This window comes from Cherax quadricarinatus, chromosome 99 (genome assembly GCF_038502225.1).
Source record: "Cherax quadricarinatus isolate ZL_2023a chromosome 99, ASM3850222v1, whole genome shotgun sequence".
NCBI lineage: Eukaryota > Metazoa > Arthropoda > Malacostraca > Decapoda > Parastacidae > Cherax > Cherax quadricarinatus.
The window spans coordinates 8,113,155-8,129,024 of NC_091390.1; the positions used below are offsets into that span (position 1 = coordinate 8,113,155).

General features: G+C 52.1%; 1 protein-coding gene across 1 annotated transcript in view; it reads right to left on the bottom strand.

The window, feature by feature from the left end:
• The window catches only part of LOC138851083 (C-type lectin-like), a 51,586-nt gene extending 36,668 nt beyond the window's left edge, over positions 1-14,918 (bottom strand). Inside the window, exons 1-2 of the mRNA XM_070079504.1 lie at positions 14,430-14,918; positions 9,204-9,211 (exon numbers count right to left, since the gene is read on the bottom strand). Coding sequence (XP_069935605.1) covers positions 9,204-9,211; positions 14,430-14,605 — 184 coding nt within the window. The 5' untranslated portion in view covers positions 14,606-14,918. The remainder of the gene's footprint in view (positions 1-9,203; positions 9,212-14,429) is intronic.
• Between the last annotated feature and the right edge of the window lie 952 nt (positions 14,919-15,870).

The following is a 15,870-nucleotide window of genomic DNA, read 5'->3' on the forward strand; positions in this document are numbered from 1 at the left end:
ACCCAGCATCACTCAGTATCACCCAGCATCACCCAGCTTCACCCAGCATCACCCATCATTACCCAGCTTCACCCAACATCTCCCAGCATCACCCAGCATCACCCAGCATCACTCAGCTCAACCAGCATCACCCAGCATCCCCCATCTTCACCCAGCATCACCAAGCTTCACCCAGAAACACCCAACATCACACAGCATCAAGCAGCATCACCCAGTATCACCTAGTATCACCCAGTATCACCAAGCATCATCCAGTATCACCCAGCCTCACCCATCTTCACCCAGCTTCACCCAGCATCACCTAACATTACCAAGCGTCTCCCAGCATCACCCAGCATCACCCAGCATCACCCAGCGTAACCCAATATCACCCAGCATCACACAGCATCACCGAGCTTCACTCAGCATCACCCAGCATCAATCAGTATCACCCAACATCACCCGGCATCAACCAGCATCAACCAGCATCACCCAGCATCACTCAGCATCACCCAGCGTCACCCAACATCACCCGGCATCATCCAGCTCCACCCAGCATCACCCAGCTTCACCCAGCATCACCCAGCATCACCAAGCATCACTCAGCATTACTCAGCATCACTCAGCATCACCCAGCATCACTCAGCATCACCCAGCATTACCCTGCTTCAGCCAAATTCACACAGCAACGCAGAGCATCACCCAGCGTCACCCAGCATCTCCAAGCATCACCCAGCATTACTCAGCATCACCCAGCATCACCCAGCATCACTCAACATCACTCAGCATCACTCAGTATCACTCAGCGTTCCCCAGCATCACTCAGCATCACCCAGCATCACTCAGCATCACTCAGCATCACCCAGCATCACTCAACATCACCCAGCATCACTCAGCATCACCCAGCATCTCTAAGCATCACCCAGCTTCACCCAGCATCACAGAGCATCACTCAGCGTCCCCCAGCATCACTCAGCGTCCCCCAGCATCACTCAGCATCACCCAGCATCACTCAGCATCACTCAGCATCACCCAGCATCACTCAGCATCACCCAGCATCACTCAGCATCACCCAGCATCACTCAGCATCACTCAGCATCACCCAGCATCACCCAGCATCACTCAGCATCACTCAGCATCACAGAGCATCACCCAGCATCACTAGGCATCACTAAGCATCACTCAGCATCACTCAGCATCACTCAGCATCACTCAGCATCACTCAGCATCACGCAGCATCACCCAGCATCACTCAGCATCACGCAGCATCACTCAGCATCACTCAGCATCACTCAGCATCACTCAGCATCACGCAGCATCACTCAGCATCACTCAGCATCACTCAGCATCACTCAGCATCACCCAGCATCACTCAGATTCACCCAGCATCACCCATCATTATCCAGCTTCACCCAACATCTCCCAGCATCACCCAGCATCACCCAGCATCACTCAGCTTCACCCAGCATCACCCATCATTATCCAGCTTCACCCAACATCTCCCAGCATCTCCCAGCATCACCCAGCATCACCCATCTTCACCCAGCATCACCAAGTTTCTCACAGAAACACCCAGCATCACCCAGCATCACCTATCTTCTCCCAGAATCACCAATCTTCACTAAGAATCACCCAGCATCAACCAGCATCACCCAGTATCACCAAGTTTCGTCCAGTATCACCCAGTATCACCCAGTATCACCAAGCTTCTCCCAGCATCACCAAGCATCACCCAGCTCACCCAGCATCACCCATCTTTACCCAGCTTCACCCAACATCTTCCAGCTTCACCCAGAAGCACCCAGCATCACCCAGCATCAAGCAGCATCATCCAGTATCACCAATTATCACACAGCAACACCAAGCTTCATCCAGTATCACCCAGCTTCACCCAGCATCACCCAGCATCACCCAACATTACCCAGCATTACCCTGCTTCACTCAACTTCACTCGGCATCACCCAGCATCACCCAGCATCACCCAGCTTAACCCAGCATCACCCAGTATCACCCATCATTACCCATAATTACCCAGCTTCACCCAGCATCTCCCAGCATCAACCAGCATCACCCAGCATCACCCATCTTCACCCAGCATCACCAAGCTTCAAAAAGAAGCACCCAGCATCACCCAGCATCAACCAGCATCATCCAGTATCACCCATTATCACCCAGTAACACCACGGTTCATCCAGTATCAACCAGTATCGCCAAGCTTCACCTCGCATCACCCAACTTCACCCAGCATCACAAAGCATCACCAAACATCACCCAGCATTACCCTGCTTCACTCAGCTTCACTCGGCATCACCCAGTATCAACAAGCATCAACCAGCATCACTCAGCATCACTAAGCATCACCAAACATCATCCAGCTTCACCCAGCATCTCCAAGCATCACCCAGCATCACCCAGCATCACCCAGCATCACGCAGCATCACTTAGAGTCACCCAGCATCACCTAACATTACCCAGCGCCTCCAGCATCACCGAGCTTCACTCAGGATCACCCAGCATCACCCAGCGCCACTCAACATCACCCAGCATCACTCAGCATCACCCAACATCACCTGGAATCATCCAGCATCACCCAGCATCACTCAGCATCACCCAGCATCACCCAGCTTAACCCAGCATCACCCAGTATCACCCATCATTACCCATCATTACCCAGCTTCACCCAGCATCTCCCAGCATCAACCAGCATCACTCAGCATCACCCAGCATCACTGAGCATCAACGAGCATCACCCAGCATCACTCAGTATCACCCAGCATCACCCAGCTTCACCCAGCATCACCCATCATTACCCAGCTTCACCCAACATCTCCCAGCATCACCCAGCATCACCCAGCATCACTCAGCTCAACCAGCATCACCCAGCATCCCCCATCTTCACCCAGCATCACCAAGCTTCACCCAGAAACACCCAACATCACACAGCATCAAGCAGCATCACCCAGTATCACCTAGTATCACCCAGTATCACCAAGCATCATCCAGTATCACCCAGCCTCACCCATCTTCACCCAGCTTCACCCAGCATCACCTAACATTACCAAGCGTCTCCCAGCATCACCCAGCATCACCCAGCATCACCCAGCGTAACCCAATATCACCCAGCATCACACAGCATCACCGAGCTTCACTCAGCATCACCCAGCATCAATCAGTATCACCCAACATCACCCGGCATCAACCAGCATCAACCAGCATCACCCAGCATCACTCAGCATCACCCAGCGTCACCCAACATCACCCGGCATCATCCAGCTCCACCCAGCATCACCCAGCTTCACCCAGCATCACCCAGCATCACCAAGCATCACTCAGCATTACTCAGCATCACTCAGCATCACCCAGCATCACTCAGCATCACCCAGCATTACCCTGCTTCAGCCAAATTCACACAGCAACGCAGAGCATCACCCAGCGTCACCCAGCATCTCCAAGCATCACCCAGCATTACTCAGCATCACCCAGCATCACCCAGCATCACTCAACATCACTCAGCATCACTCAGTATCACTCAGCGTTCCCCAGCATCACTCAGCATCACCCAGCATCACTCAGCATCACTCAGCATCACCCAGCATCACTCACCATCACCCAGCATCACTCAGCATCACCCAGCATCTCTAAGCATCACCCAGCTTCACCCAGCATCACAGAGCATCACTCAGCGTCCCCCAGCATCACTCAGCGTCCCCCAGCATCACTCAGCATCACCCAGCATCACTCAGCATCACTCAGCATCACCCAGCATCACTCAGCATCACCCAGCATCACTCAGCATCACCCAGCATCACTCAGCATCACTCAGCATCACCCAGCATCACCCAGCATCACTCAGCATCACTCAGCATCACAGAGCATCACCCAGCATCACTAGGCATCACTAAGCATCACTCAGCATCACTCAGCATCACTCAGCATCACCCAGCATCACTCAGCATCACGCAGCATCACCCAACATCACTCAGCATCACGCAGCATCACTCAGCATCACTCAGCATCACTCAGCATCACTCAGCATCACGCAGCATCACTCAGCATCACTCAGCATCACTCAGCATCACTCAGCATCACCCAGCATCACTCAGATTCACCCAGCATCACCCATCATTATCCAGCTTCACCCAACATCTCCCAGCATCACCCAGCATCACCCAGCATCACTCAGCTTCACCCAGCATCACCCATCATTATCCAGCTTCACCCAACATCTCCCAGCATCTCCCAGCATCACCCAGCATCACCCATCTTCACCCAGCATCACCAAGTTTCTCACAGAAACACCCAGCATCACCCAGCATCACCTATCTTCTCCCAGAATCACCAATCTTCACTCAGAATCACCCAGCATCAACCAGCATCACCCAGTATCACCAAGTTTCGTCCAGTATCACGCAGTATCACCCAGTATCACCAAGCTTCTCCCAGCATCACCAAGCATCACCCAGCTCACCCAGCATCACCCATCTTTACCCAGCTTCACCCAACATCTTCCAGCTTCACCCAGAAGCACCCAGCATCACCCAGCATCAAGCAGCATCATCCAGTATCACCAATTATCACACAGCAACACCAAGCTTCATCCAGTATCACCCAGCTTCACCCAGCATCACCCAGCATCACCCAACATTACCCAGCATTACCCTGCTTCACTCAACTTCACTCGGCATCACCCAGCATCACCCAGCATCACCCAGCTTAACCCAGCATCACCCAGTATCACCCATCATTACCCATAATTACCCAGCTTCACCCAGCATCTCCCAGCATCAACCAGCATCACCCAGCATCACCCATCTTCACCCAGCATCACCAAGCTTCAAAAAGAAGCACCCAGCATCACCCAGCATCAACCAGCATCATCCAGTATCACCCATTATCACCCAGTAACACCACGGTTCATCCAGTATCAACCAGTATCACCAAGCTTCACCTCGCATCACCCAACTTCACCCAGCATCACAAAGCATCACCAAACATCACCCAGCATTACCCTGCTTCACTCAGCTTCACTCGGCATCACCCAGCATCAACAAGCATCAACCAGCATCACTCAGCATCACTAAGCATCACCAAACATCATCCAGCTTCACCCAGCATCTCCAAGCATCACCCAGCATCACCCAGCATCACCCAGCTTCACCCAGCATCACGCAGCATCGCTTAGAGTCACCCCGCATCACCTAACATTACCCAGCGCCTCCAGCATCACCGAGCTTCACTCAGGATCACCCAGCATCACCCAGCGCCACTCAACATCACCCAGCATCACTCAGCATCACCCAACATCACCTGGAATCATCCAGCATCACCCAGCATCACTCAGCATCACCCAGCATCACCCAGCTTAACCCAGCATCACCCAGTATCACCCATCATTACCCATCATTACCCAGCTTCACCCAGCATCTCCCAGCATCAACCAGCATCACTCAGCATCACCCAGCATCACTGAGCATCAACGAGCATCACCCAGCATCACTCAGTATCACCCAGCATCACCCAGCTTCACCCAGCATCACCCATCATTACCCAGCTTCACCCAACATCTCCCAGCATCACCCAGCATCACCCAGCATCACTCAGCTCAACCAGCATCACCCAGCATCCCCCATCTTCACCCAGCATCACCAAGCTTCACCCAGAAACACCCAACATCACACAGCATCAAGCAGCATCACCCAGTATCACTAAGCTTCATCCAGTATCACCTAGTATCACCCAGTATCACCAAGCATCATCCAGTATCACCCAGCCTCACCCATCTTCACCCAGCTTCACCCAGCATCACCTAACATTACCAAGCGTCTCCCAGCATCACCCAGCATCACCCAGCATCACCGAGCTTCACTCAGCATCACCCAGCATCAATCAGTATCACCCAACATCACCCGGCATCTACCAGCATCAACCAGCATCACCCAGCATCACTCAGCATCACCCAGCGTCACCCAACATCACCCGGCATCATCCAGCTCCACCCAGCATCACCCAGCTTCACCCAGCATCACCCAGCATCACCAAGCATCACTCAGCATTACTCAGCATCACTCAGCATCACCCAGCATCACTCAGCATCACCCAGCATTACCCTGCTTCAGCCAAATTCACACAGCAACGCAGAGCATCACCCAGCGTCACCCAGCATCTCCAAGCATCACCCAGCATTACTCAGCATCACCCAGCATCACCCAGCATCACTCAACATCACTCAGCATCACTCAGTATCACTCAGCGTTCCCCAGCATCACTCAGCATCACCCAGCATCACTCAGCATCACTCAGCATCACCCAGCATCACTCAACATCACCCAGCATCACTCAGCATCACCCAGCATCTCTAAGCATCACCCAGCTTCACCCAGCATCACAGAGCATCACTCAGCGTCCCCCAGCATCACTCAGCGTCCCCCAGCATCAATCAGCATCACCCAGCATCACTCAGCATCACTCAGCATCACCCAGCATCACCCAGCATCACTCAGCATCACTCAGCATCACAGAGCATCACCCAGCATCACTAGGCATCACTAAGCATCACTCAGCATCACTCAGCATCACTCAGCATCACACAGCATCACTCAGCATCACGCAGCATCACCCAGCATCACTCAGCATCACGCAGCATCACTCAGCATCACTCAGCATCACTCAGCATCACTCAGCATCACGCAGCATCACTCAGCATCACTCAGCATCACTCAGCATCACTCAGCATCACCCAGCATCACTCAGATTCGCCCAGCATCACCCATCATTATCCAGCTTCACCCAACATCTCCCAGCATCACCCAGTATCACCCAGCATCCCTGAGATTCACCCAGCATCACCCATCATTATCCAGCTTCACCCAACATCTCCCAGCATCTCCCAGCATCACCCAGCATCACCCATCTTCACCCAGCATCACCAAGTTTCTCACAGAAACACCCAGCATCAGCCAGCATCAACAAGCATCACCCAGTACCACCCATTATTACCCAGTATCACCCAGTATCGCCAAGCTTCACCCAGCATCACCCAGTATCACTCAGCATCACGCAGCATCACTCAGCATCACTCAGCATCACTCTGCATCACCCAGCATCACCCAGCATCACCCAGCATCACTCAGCATCACGCAGCATCACTCAGCATCACTCAGCATCACTCAGCATCACCCAGCATCACCCAGCATCACCCAGCATCACTCAGCATCACTCAGCATCACTCAGCATCACCCAGCATCACTCAGCATCACCCAGCATCACCCAGCATCACCCAGCATCACTCAGCATCACCCAGCATCACCCAGCATCACTCAGCATCACTCAGCATCACCCAGCATCACTCAGCATCACTCAGCATCACTCAGCATCACCCAGCATCACTCAGCATCACTCAGCATCACTCAGCATCACCCAGCATCACACAGCATCACCCAGCATCACTCAGCATTACTCAGCATCACTCAGCATCAGCCAGCATTACACTGCTTCACCCAGCTTCGCAGAGCATCTGCCAGCATCACCCAGCATCACCCAGCATCACTCAGCATCACCCAGCATCACTCAGCATCACTCAGCATCACCCAGCATCACTCAGCATCACTCAACATCACTCAGCATCACCCAGCACCACTCAGCATCACCCAGCATCACTCAGCATCACTAAGCCTCACTCAGCATCACCCAACATCACCCAGCATCACTCAAAATCACCCAGTATCACTCAGCATCACCCAGCATCACCCAACATCACTCAGCATCACCCAGCATCACTCAGCATCACTCAACATCACTCAGCATCACCCAGCATCACTCAGCATCACCCAGCATCACTCAGCATCACTAAGCCTCACTCAGCATCACTCAAAATCACTCAGCATCACCCAGCATCACAGAGCATCACCCATCATCACCCAGCATCACACAGCATCACCCAGCATCTCCCAGCATCACCCAGCATCACCCAGCATCTCCCAGCATCACCCAGCATCACTCAGTATCACTCAGCATCACCCATCATCACCCAGCATCACTCAGCATCACTCAGCATCACTCAGCATTACCCAGCATCATTCAGCATCACCCAGCATCACTCAGCATCACTCAGCATCACCCAGCATCACTCAGCGTCACCCAGCATCACCCAGCATCGCTCAGCATCACTCAGCATCACTCAGCATCACTCAGCATCACTCAGCATCACTCAGCATCACCCAGCATCACTTAGCATCACCCAGCATCACTCAGCATCACCCAGCATCACTCAGCATCACTCAGCATCACTCAGCATCACCCAGCAAAACTCAGCATCACTCAGCATCACTCAGCATCACCCAGCATCACTCAGCATCACTCAGCATCTCTCAGAATCACCCAACATCACTCAGCATCACCCAGCATCACTCAGCACCACTCAGCATCACTCAGCATCACCCAGCATCACTCAGCTTCACCCAGCATCACCCAGCATCACCCAGCATCACTCAGCACCACTCAGCATCACTCAGCATCACCCAGCATCACTCAGCTTCACCCAGCATCACTTAGCATCACCCAGCATCACTCAGCACCACTCAGCATCACTCAGCATCACCCAGCATCACTCAGAATCACCCAGCATCACTCAGCATCACCCAGCATCACTCAGCACCACTCAGCATCACTCAGCATCACCCAGCATCACTCAGCTTCACCCAACATCTCCCAGCATCACACAGCATCACCCAGCATCACCCAGCTCACCCAGCATCACCGAGCATCACCTATCTTCACCCAGTATCACCAAGTTTCACCCAGAAACACCCAGCATCACCCAGCATCAACCTGCATCACCCAGTATCACCCATTATCAGCCAGTATCACCAAGCTTCACCTAGCATCACCCAGTATCACCCAGTATCGCAAAGCTTCATCCAGTATCACCCAGCTTCACCCATCTTCACCCAGCTTAACTCAGCATCACCCAGCATCACGTGTGGCCTGGTGGCTAAAGCTCCCGCTTCACACACTGAGGGCCAGGGTTCGATTCCCGGCGGGTGGAAACATTTCGACACGTTTCCTTACACCTGTTGTCCTGTTCACCTAGCAGCAAATAGGTACCTGGGTGTTAGTGGACTGGTGTGGGTGGCATCCTGGGGGACAAGATTAAGGACCACAATGGAAATAAGTTAGACAGTCCTCGATGACGCACTGACTTTCTTGGGTTATCATGGGTGGCTAACCCTCCGGGGTTAAAAATCCGAACGAAATCTTATCTTATCTTATCTTAAGCGTACCCAGCTTCATGCAGCATTACTCTGTATTACTCAGCATCACCAAGCATCACCAAGCGTCACCCTACACCACCCAGCATCACACAGCATCACCGAGCTTCACTCAGCATCACCCAACATCAATCAGTATCACCCAACATAACCCGGCATCACCCAGCTTCACCCAGCATCACCCAGCTTCACCCAGCATCACCCAGCATCACCCAGCATTACCCTGCTTCACTCAGCTTCACCCAGCGTCACCCAGCATCACCCAACATCACTCAGCATCACCCAGCATCACCCAGTTTCACCCACCATTACCAATCATTACCCAGCTTCACCCAGCATCTCCCAGCGTCTCCCAACATCACTCAGCATCACTCAGCATCACCTAGCGTAACCCAGCATCACCCAGCATCACCCAGCTTCACCGAGCATCATGCAGCATCACCCAGCATCACTCAGTCACCCAGCATCACCTAACATTACCCAGCGTCCCCCAGCATCACCCAACTTCACTCAGGATCACCCAGCATCACACAGCCTCACCCAACATCACCCAGCATCACCCAGGTTCATTCAGCATCACCCAGCATCACTCAGCGTCACCCAACATCTCCCGATATCAGATAGCATCAGCCAGCATCACCCAGCATCACTCAGCATCACCCAGCATCACCCTGCTTCACCCAGCTTCACCCAGCATCACAGAGCATCACTCAGCATCACCCAACATCACCCGGCATCACCCATCTTCACCCAGCATCACTCAGCGTCACCCAATATCTCCCGACATCAGATAGCATCAGCCAGCATCACCCAGCATCACTCAGCATCACCCAGCATCACCCTGCTTCACCCAGCTTCACCCAGCATCACAGAGCATCACTCAGCATCACCCAACATCACCCGGCATCACCCAGCATCACTCAGCATCACTCAGCATCACTCACCATCACCCAGCATCATTCAGCATCACTCAATATCACCAAGCTTCACCCAGCGTAACAAAGCATCGCCCAGTTTCACCCAGCTTCACCCAGCATCACCCAGCATCACCCAGAATCACCCAGCATCACCCAGCATCACCCAGCATCACCAAGCATCACTCAGCGTAACCCAGCATCACCCAGTTTCACCCAGCTTCACCCTGCATCATCCAGCATCACCCAGCATCACCAAGCATCAACCAGCGTCACCTAACATTACCAAGCGCCCCCAGCATCACCCAGCTTCACTCAGGATCACCCAGAATCACCCAACATCACTCAGCATCACTCAGCATCACTCAGCATCACCCAGTATCACCCAGCATAACTCAGCATCACTCAGCATCACTCAGCATCACCCAGCATTACCCTGCTTCACCCAGCTTCACCCAGCATCGCAGAGCATCAGCCAGCATCAGCCAGCATCTCCCAGCATCACCCAGTGTCACGCAGCATCACCCAGCATCACCCAGCATCACTCAGCATCACTCAGCATCACCCAGCATCACCCAGCATCACTCAGCATCACTCAGCATCACTCAGCATCACTCAGCGTCACTCAGCTTCACCCTGCATCACCCAGCATCACTCAGCATCACTCAGCATCACTCAGCATCACTCAGCATCACTCAGCGTCACTCAGCTTCACCCTGCATCACCCAGCATCACTCAGCATCACTCAGTATCACTCAGCATCGCCCAGCATCAATCAACATCACCCAGCATTACCCTGCTTCACCCCGCTTCACCCAGCATCACAGAGCATCACCCAGCATCACCCAGCATCTCCCAGCATCACCCAGCATCACCCAGGATCACTCAGCATCACTCAGCATCACTCAGTATCACTCATCATCACCCAGCATCACCCAGCATCACTCAGCATCACTCAGCATCACTCAGCATTACCCAGCATCACTCAGCATCACCAAGCATCACTCAGCATCACTCAGCATCACCCAGCATCACTCAGCATCACTTAGCATCACCCAGCATCACCCAGCATCACCCAGCATCACTCAACATCACTCAGCATCACTCAGCATTACCCAGCATCACTCAGCATCACCAAGCATCACTCAGCATCACTCAGCATCACCCAGCATCACTCAGCATCACTCAGCATCACCCAGCATCACCCAGCATCACTCAGCATCACCCAGCATTACCCTGCTTCACCCCGCTTCACCCAGCATCACAGAGCATCACCCAGCATCACCCAGCATCTCCCAGCATCACCCAGCATCACCCAGGATCACTCAGCATCACTCAGCATCACTCAGTATCACTCATCATCACCCAGCATCACCCAGCATCACTCAGCATCACTCAGCATCACTCAGCATTACCCAGCATCACTCAGCATCACCAAGCATCACTCAGCATCACTCAGCATCACCCAGCATCACTCAGCATCACTTAGCATCACCCAGCATCACCCAGCATCACCCAGCATCACTCAGCATCACTCAGCATTACCCAGCATCACTCAGCATCACCAAGCATCACTCAGCATCACTCAGCATCACTCAGCATCACTCAGCATTACCCAGCATCACTCAGCATCACCAAGCATCACCCAGCATCTCCCAGCAACACCCAGCATCACTCAGTATCACTCAGCATCACCCAGCATCACCCAGCATAACTCAGCATCACTCAGCATCACTCAGCATTACCCAGCATCACTCAGCATCACTCAGCATCACCAAGCATCACTCAGCATCACTCAGCATCACCCAGCATCACCCAGCATCACTCAGTATCACTCAGCATCACTTAGCATCACCCAGCATCACCCAGCATCACCCAGCATCACTCAGCACCACTCAGCATCACTCAGCATTACCCAGCATCACTCAGCCTCACCAAGCATCACTCAGCATCACTCACCATCACCCAGCATCACTCAGCATCACTCAGCATCACTCAGCATCACCAAGCATCACTCAGCATCACTCAGCATCACTCAGCCTCACTGAGCATCACCCAGCATCACCTAGCATCACTCAGCATCACTCAGCATCACTCAGAATCACTCAACATCACTCAGCATCACCCAGCATCACCCAGCATCACCCAGCATCACTCAGCATCACTCAGCATCACCCAGCTTCACTCTGCATCACTCAGCATCACTCAGCATCACCCAGCATCACCCAGCATCACTCAGCATCAATCAGCATCACCCAGCTTCACTCAGCATCACTCAACATCACTCAGCATCACTCAGCATCACCCAGCATCATTCAGCATCACTCACCATCACTCAACATCACTCATCATCACCCAGCATCACCCAGCATCACCCAGCATCACTCAGCATCACTCAGCATCACTCAGCATCACTCAGCATCACCCAGCATCACTCAGCATCACTCAGCATCACCCAGCATCACTCAGCATCACTCAGCATCACCTAGCGTAACCCAGCATCACCCAGCATCACCCAGCATCACTCAGCATCACTCAGCATCACTCAGCATCACTCAGCATCACTCAGCATCACCCAGCATCACTCAGCATCACTCAGCATCACTCAGCATCACTCAGCATCACTCAGCATCACCAAGCATCACTCATCATCACTCAGCATCACTCAGCCTCACTGAGCATCACCCAGCATCACCTAGCATCACTCAGCATCACTCAGCATCACTCAGCATCACTCAGCATCACTCAGCATCACCCAGCATCACTCAGCATCACTCAGCATCTCTCAGAATCACCCAACATCACTCAGCATCACCCAGCATCACTCAGCATCACTCAGCATCACTCAGCATCACCCAGCATCACTCAGCATCACTCAGCATCACCCAGCATCACCCAGCATCACTCAGCATCACTCAGCATCACCCAGCATCACTCAGCATCACCCAGCATCACTCAGCATCACTCAGCATCACTCAGCATCACCCAGCATCACTCAGCATCACTCAGCATCACTCAGCATCACCCAGCATCACTCAGCATCACTCAGCATCACCTAGCGTAACCCAGCATCACCCAGCATCACCCAGCATCTCTCAGCATCACTCAGCATCACCCAGCATCACTCAGCATCACTCAGCATCACTCAGCATCACCCAGCATCACTCAGCATCGCTCAGTATCACCCAGCATCACCCAGCATCACTCAGCATCACTCAGCATCACTCAGCATCACCCAGCATCACTCAGCGTCACTCAGCATCACCCAGCATCACTCAGCATCACTCAGCATCACCCAGCATCACCCAGCATCACTCAGCATCACTCAGCATCATCACCCAGCATCACTCAGCATCACCCAGCATCACTCAGCATCACTCAGCATCACCCAGCATCACCGAGCATCACTCAGCATCACTCAGCATCACCCAGCATCACTCAGCATCACTCAGCATCACTCAGCATCACTCAGCATCACTCAGCATCACTCAGCACCACCCAGCATCACCCAGCATCACCCAGCATCACTCAGCATCACTCAGCATCACTCAGCATCACTCAGCATCACTCAGCATCACTCAGCATCACCCAGCATCACTCAGCATCACTCGGCATCACTCAGCATCACTCAGCATCACTCAGCATCACTCAGCATCACTCAGCATCACTCAGCATCACTCAGCATCACCCAGCATCACTGAGCATCACCCAGCATCACTCAGCATCACTCAGCATCACCCAGCATCACTCAGCATCACCCAGCATCACCCAGCATCACTCAGCATCACTCAGCATCACTCAGCATCACCCAGCATCACCCAGCATCACTCAGCATCACCCAGCATCACCCAGCATCACTCAGCAACACTCAGCATCACTCAGCATCACCCAGCATCACCCAATATTTTCATATAAGTCCTTATTCGCGATTTATATTATTAAAAAAAAGTAAATGAATTTGATATATTTAAAATATTTATCTTCCTAATGCTTTTCTGATTCATATTTATCTTTGTGGCTTAAATGATAATAATATTATTTGAAAAATAAATTAATGTTAATTTTAGCCCGTTTATCGTCGTTTTTCTCTATATATATTGCAATGAAAACCAATTGTATTAAATTTCTTATCATATGAATATAATTCCTGATAAATCTGGTAAGTAGCGAAGCCATGAGCAAGTTAGTTTAGAAACTCAAGAACATTAATAATGGCGTGTGTGTTTTCCTCTCGGAGCTGAAATATGTATTTGCTATTAGTGTAAATTATCAATTACCTTTATTACGCTGTGCTGCGTTGACCATCTCCTTTAAGAGTTCTGTTTGTTGGGACAACAACAACTGGTTCGCTATCAATGTTGAATGAAGTTCTTCTGGATTGACTCCCAAGTCATTAGGATGAGCGGCGGCCACCATGACACACAGGAAGGGTAGGAGAAGGTACATAGTGACGGTGTTTATGATCAGCCTCAGGATATAGTGACGTGCTAGATGCTTCTCACTGTGTGGGAGAGTGATACTTGAAGCTCTCACTGTGTGGGAGAGTGACACTTGAAGCTCTCACTGTGTGGGAGAGTGATACTTGAAGCTCTCACTGTGTGGGAGAGTGACACTTGAAGCTCTCACTGTGTGGGAGAGTGATACTTGAAGCTCTCACTGTGTGGGAGAGTGACACTTGAAGCTCTCACTGTGTGGGAGAGTGACACTTGAAGCTCTCACTGTGTGGGAGAGTGACACTTGAAGCTCTCACTGTGTGGGAGAGTGACACTTGAAGCTCTCACTGTGTGGGAGAGTGACACTTGAAGCTCTCACTGTGTGGGAGAGTGACACTTGAAGCTCTCACTGTGTGGGAGAGTGACACTTGAAGCTCTCACTGTGTGGGAGAGTGACACTTGAAGCTCTCACTGTGTGGGAGAGTGACACTTGAAGCTCTCACTGTATGAGAGAGTGACACTTGAAGCTCTCACTGTGTGGGAGAGTGATAGTTGAAGCTCTCACTGTGTGGGAGATTGATACTTGAAGCTCTCACTGTGTGGGAGAATGATATTTGAAGCTCTCACTGTGTGGGAGAGTGACACTTGAAGCTCTCACTGTGTGGGAGAGTGACACTTGAAGCTCTCACTGCGTGGGAGAGTGATACTTGAAGCTCTCACTGTGTGGGAGAGTGACACTTGAAGCTCTCACTGTGTGGGAGAGTGACACTTGAAGCTCTCACTGTGTGGGAGAGTGATAGTTGAAGCTCTCACTGTGTGGGAGAGTGATACTTGAAGCTCTCACTGTGTGGGAGAGTGATAGTTGAAGCTCTCACTGTGTGGGAGAGTGATACTTGAAGCTCTCACTGTGTGGGAGAGTGATACTTGAAGCTCTCACTGTGTGGGAGAGTGACACTTGAAGCTCTCACTGTGTGGGAGAGTGATAGTTGAAGCTCTCACTGTGTGGGAGAGTGATACTTGAAGCTCTCACTGTGTGGGAGAGTGATACTTGAAACTCTCACTGTGTGAGAGAGTGACACTTGAAGCTCTCACTGTGTGGGAGAGTGACAGTTGAAGCTCTCATTGTGTGGGAGAGTGATACTTGAAGCTCTCACTGTGTGGGAGAGTGACACTTGAAGCTCTCACTGTGTGGGAGAGTGATAGTTGAAGCTCTCACTGTGTGGGAGAGTGACACTTGAAGCTCTCACTGTGTGGGAGAGTAATAGTTGAAGCTCTCAC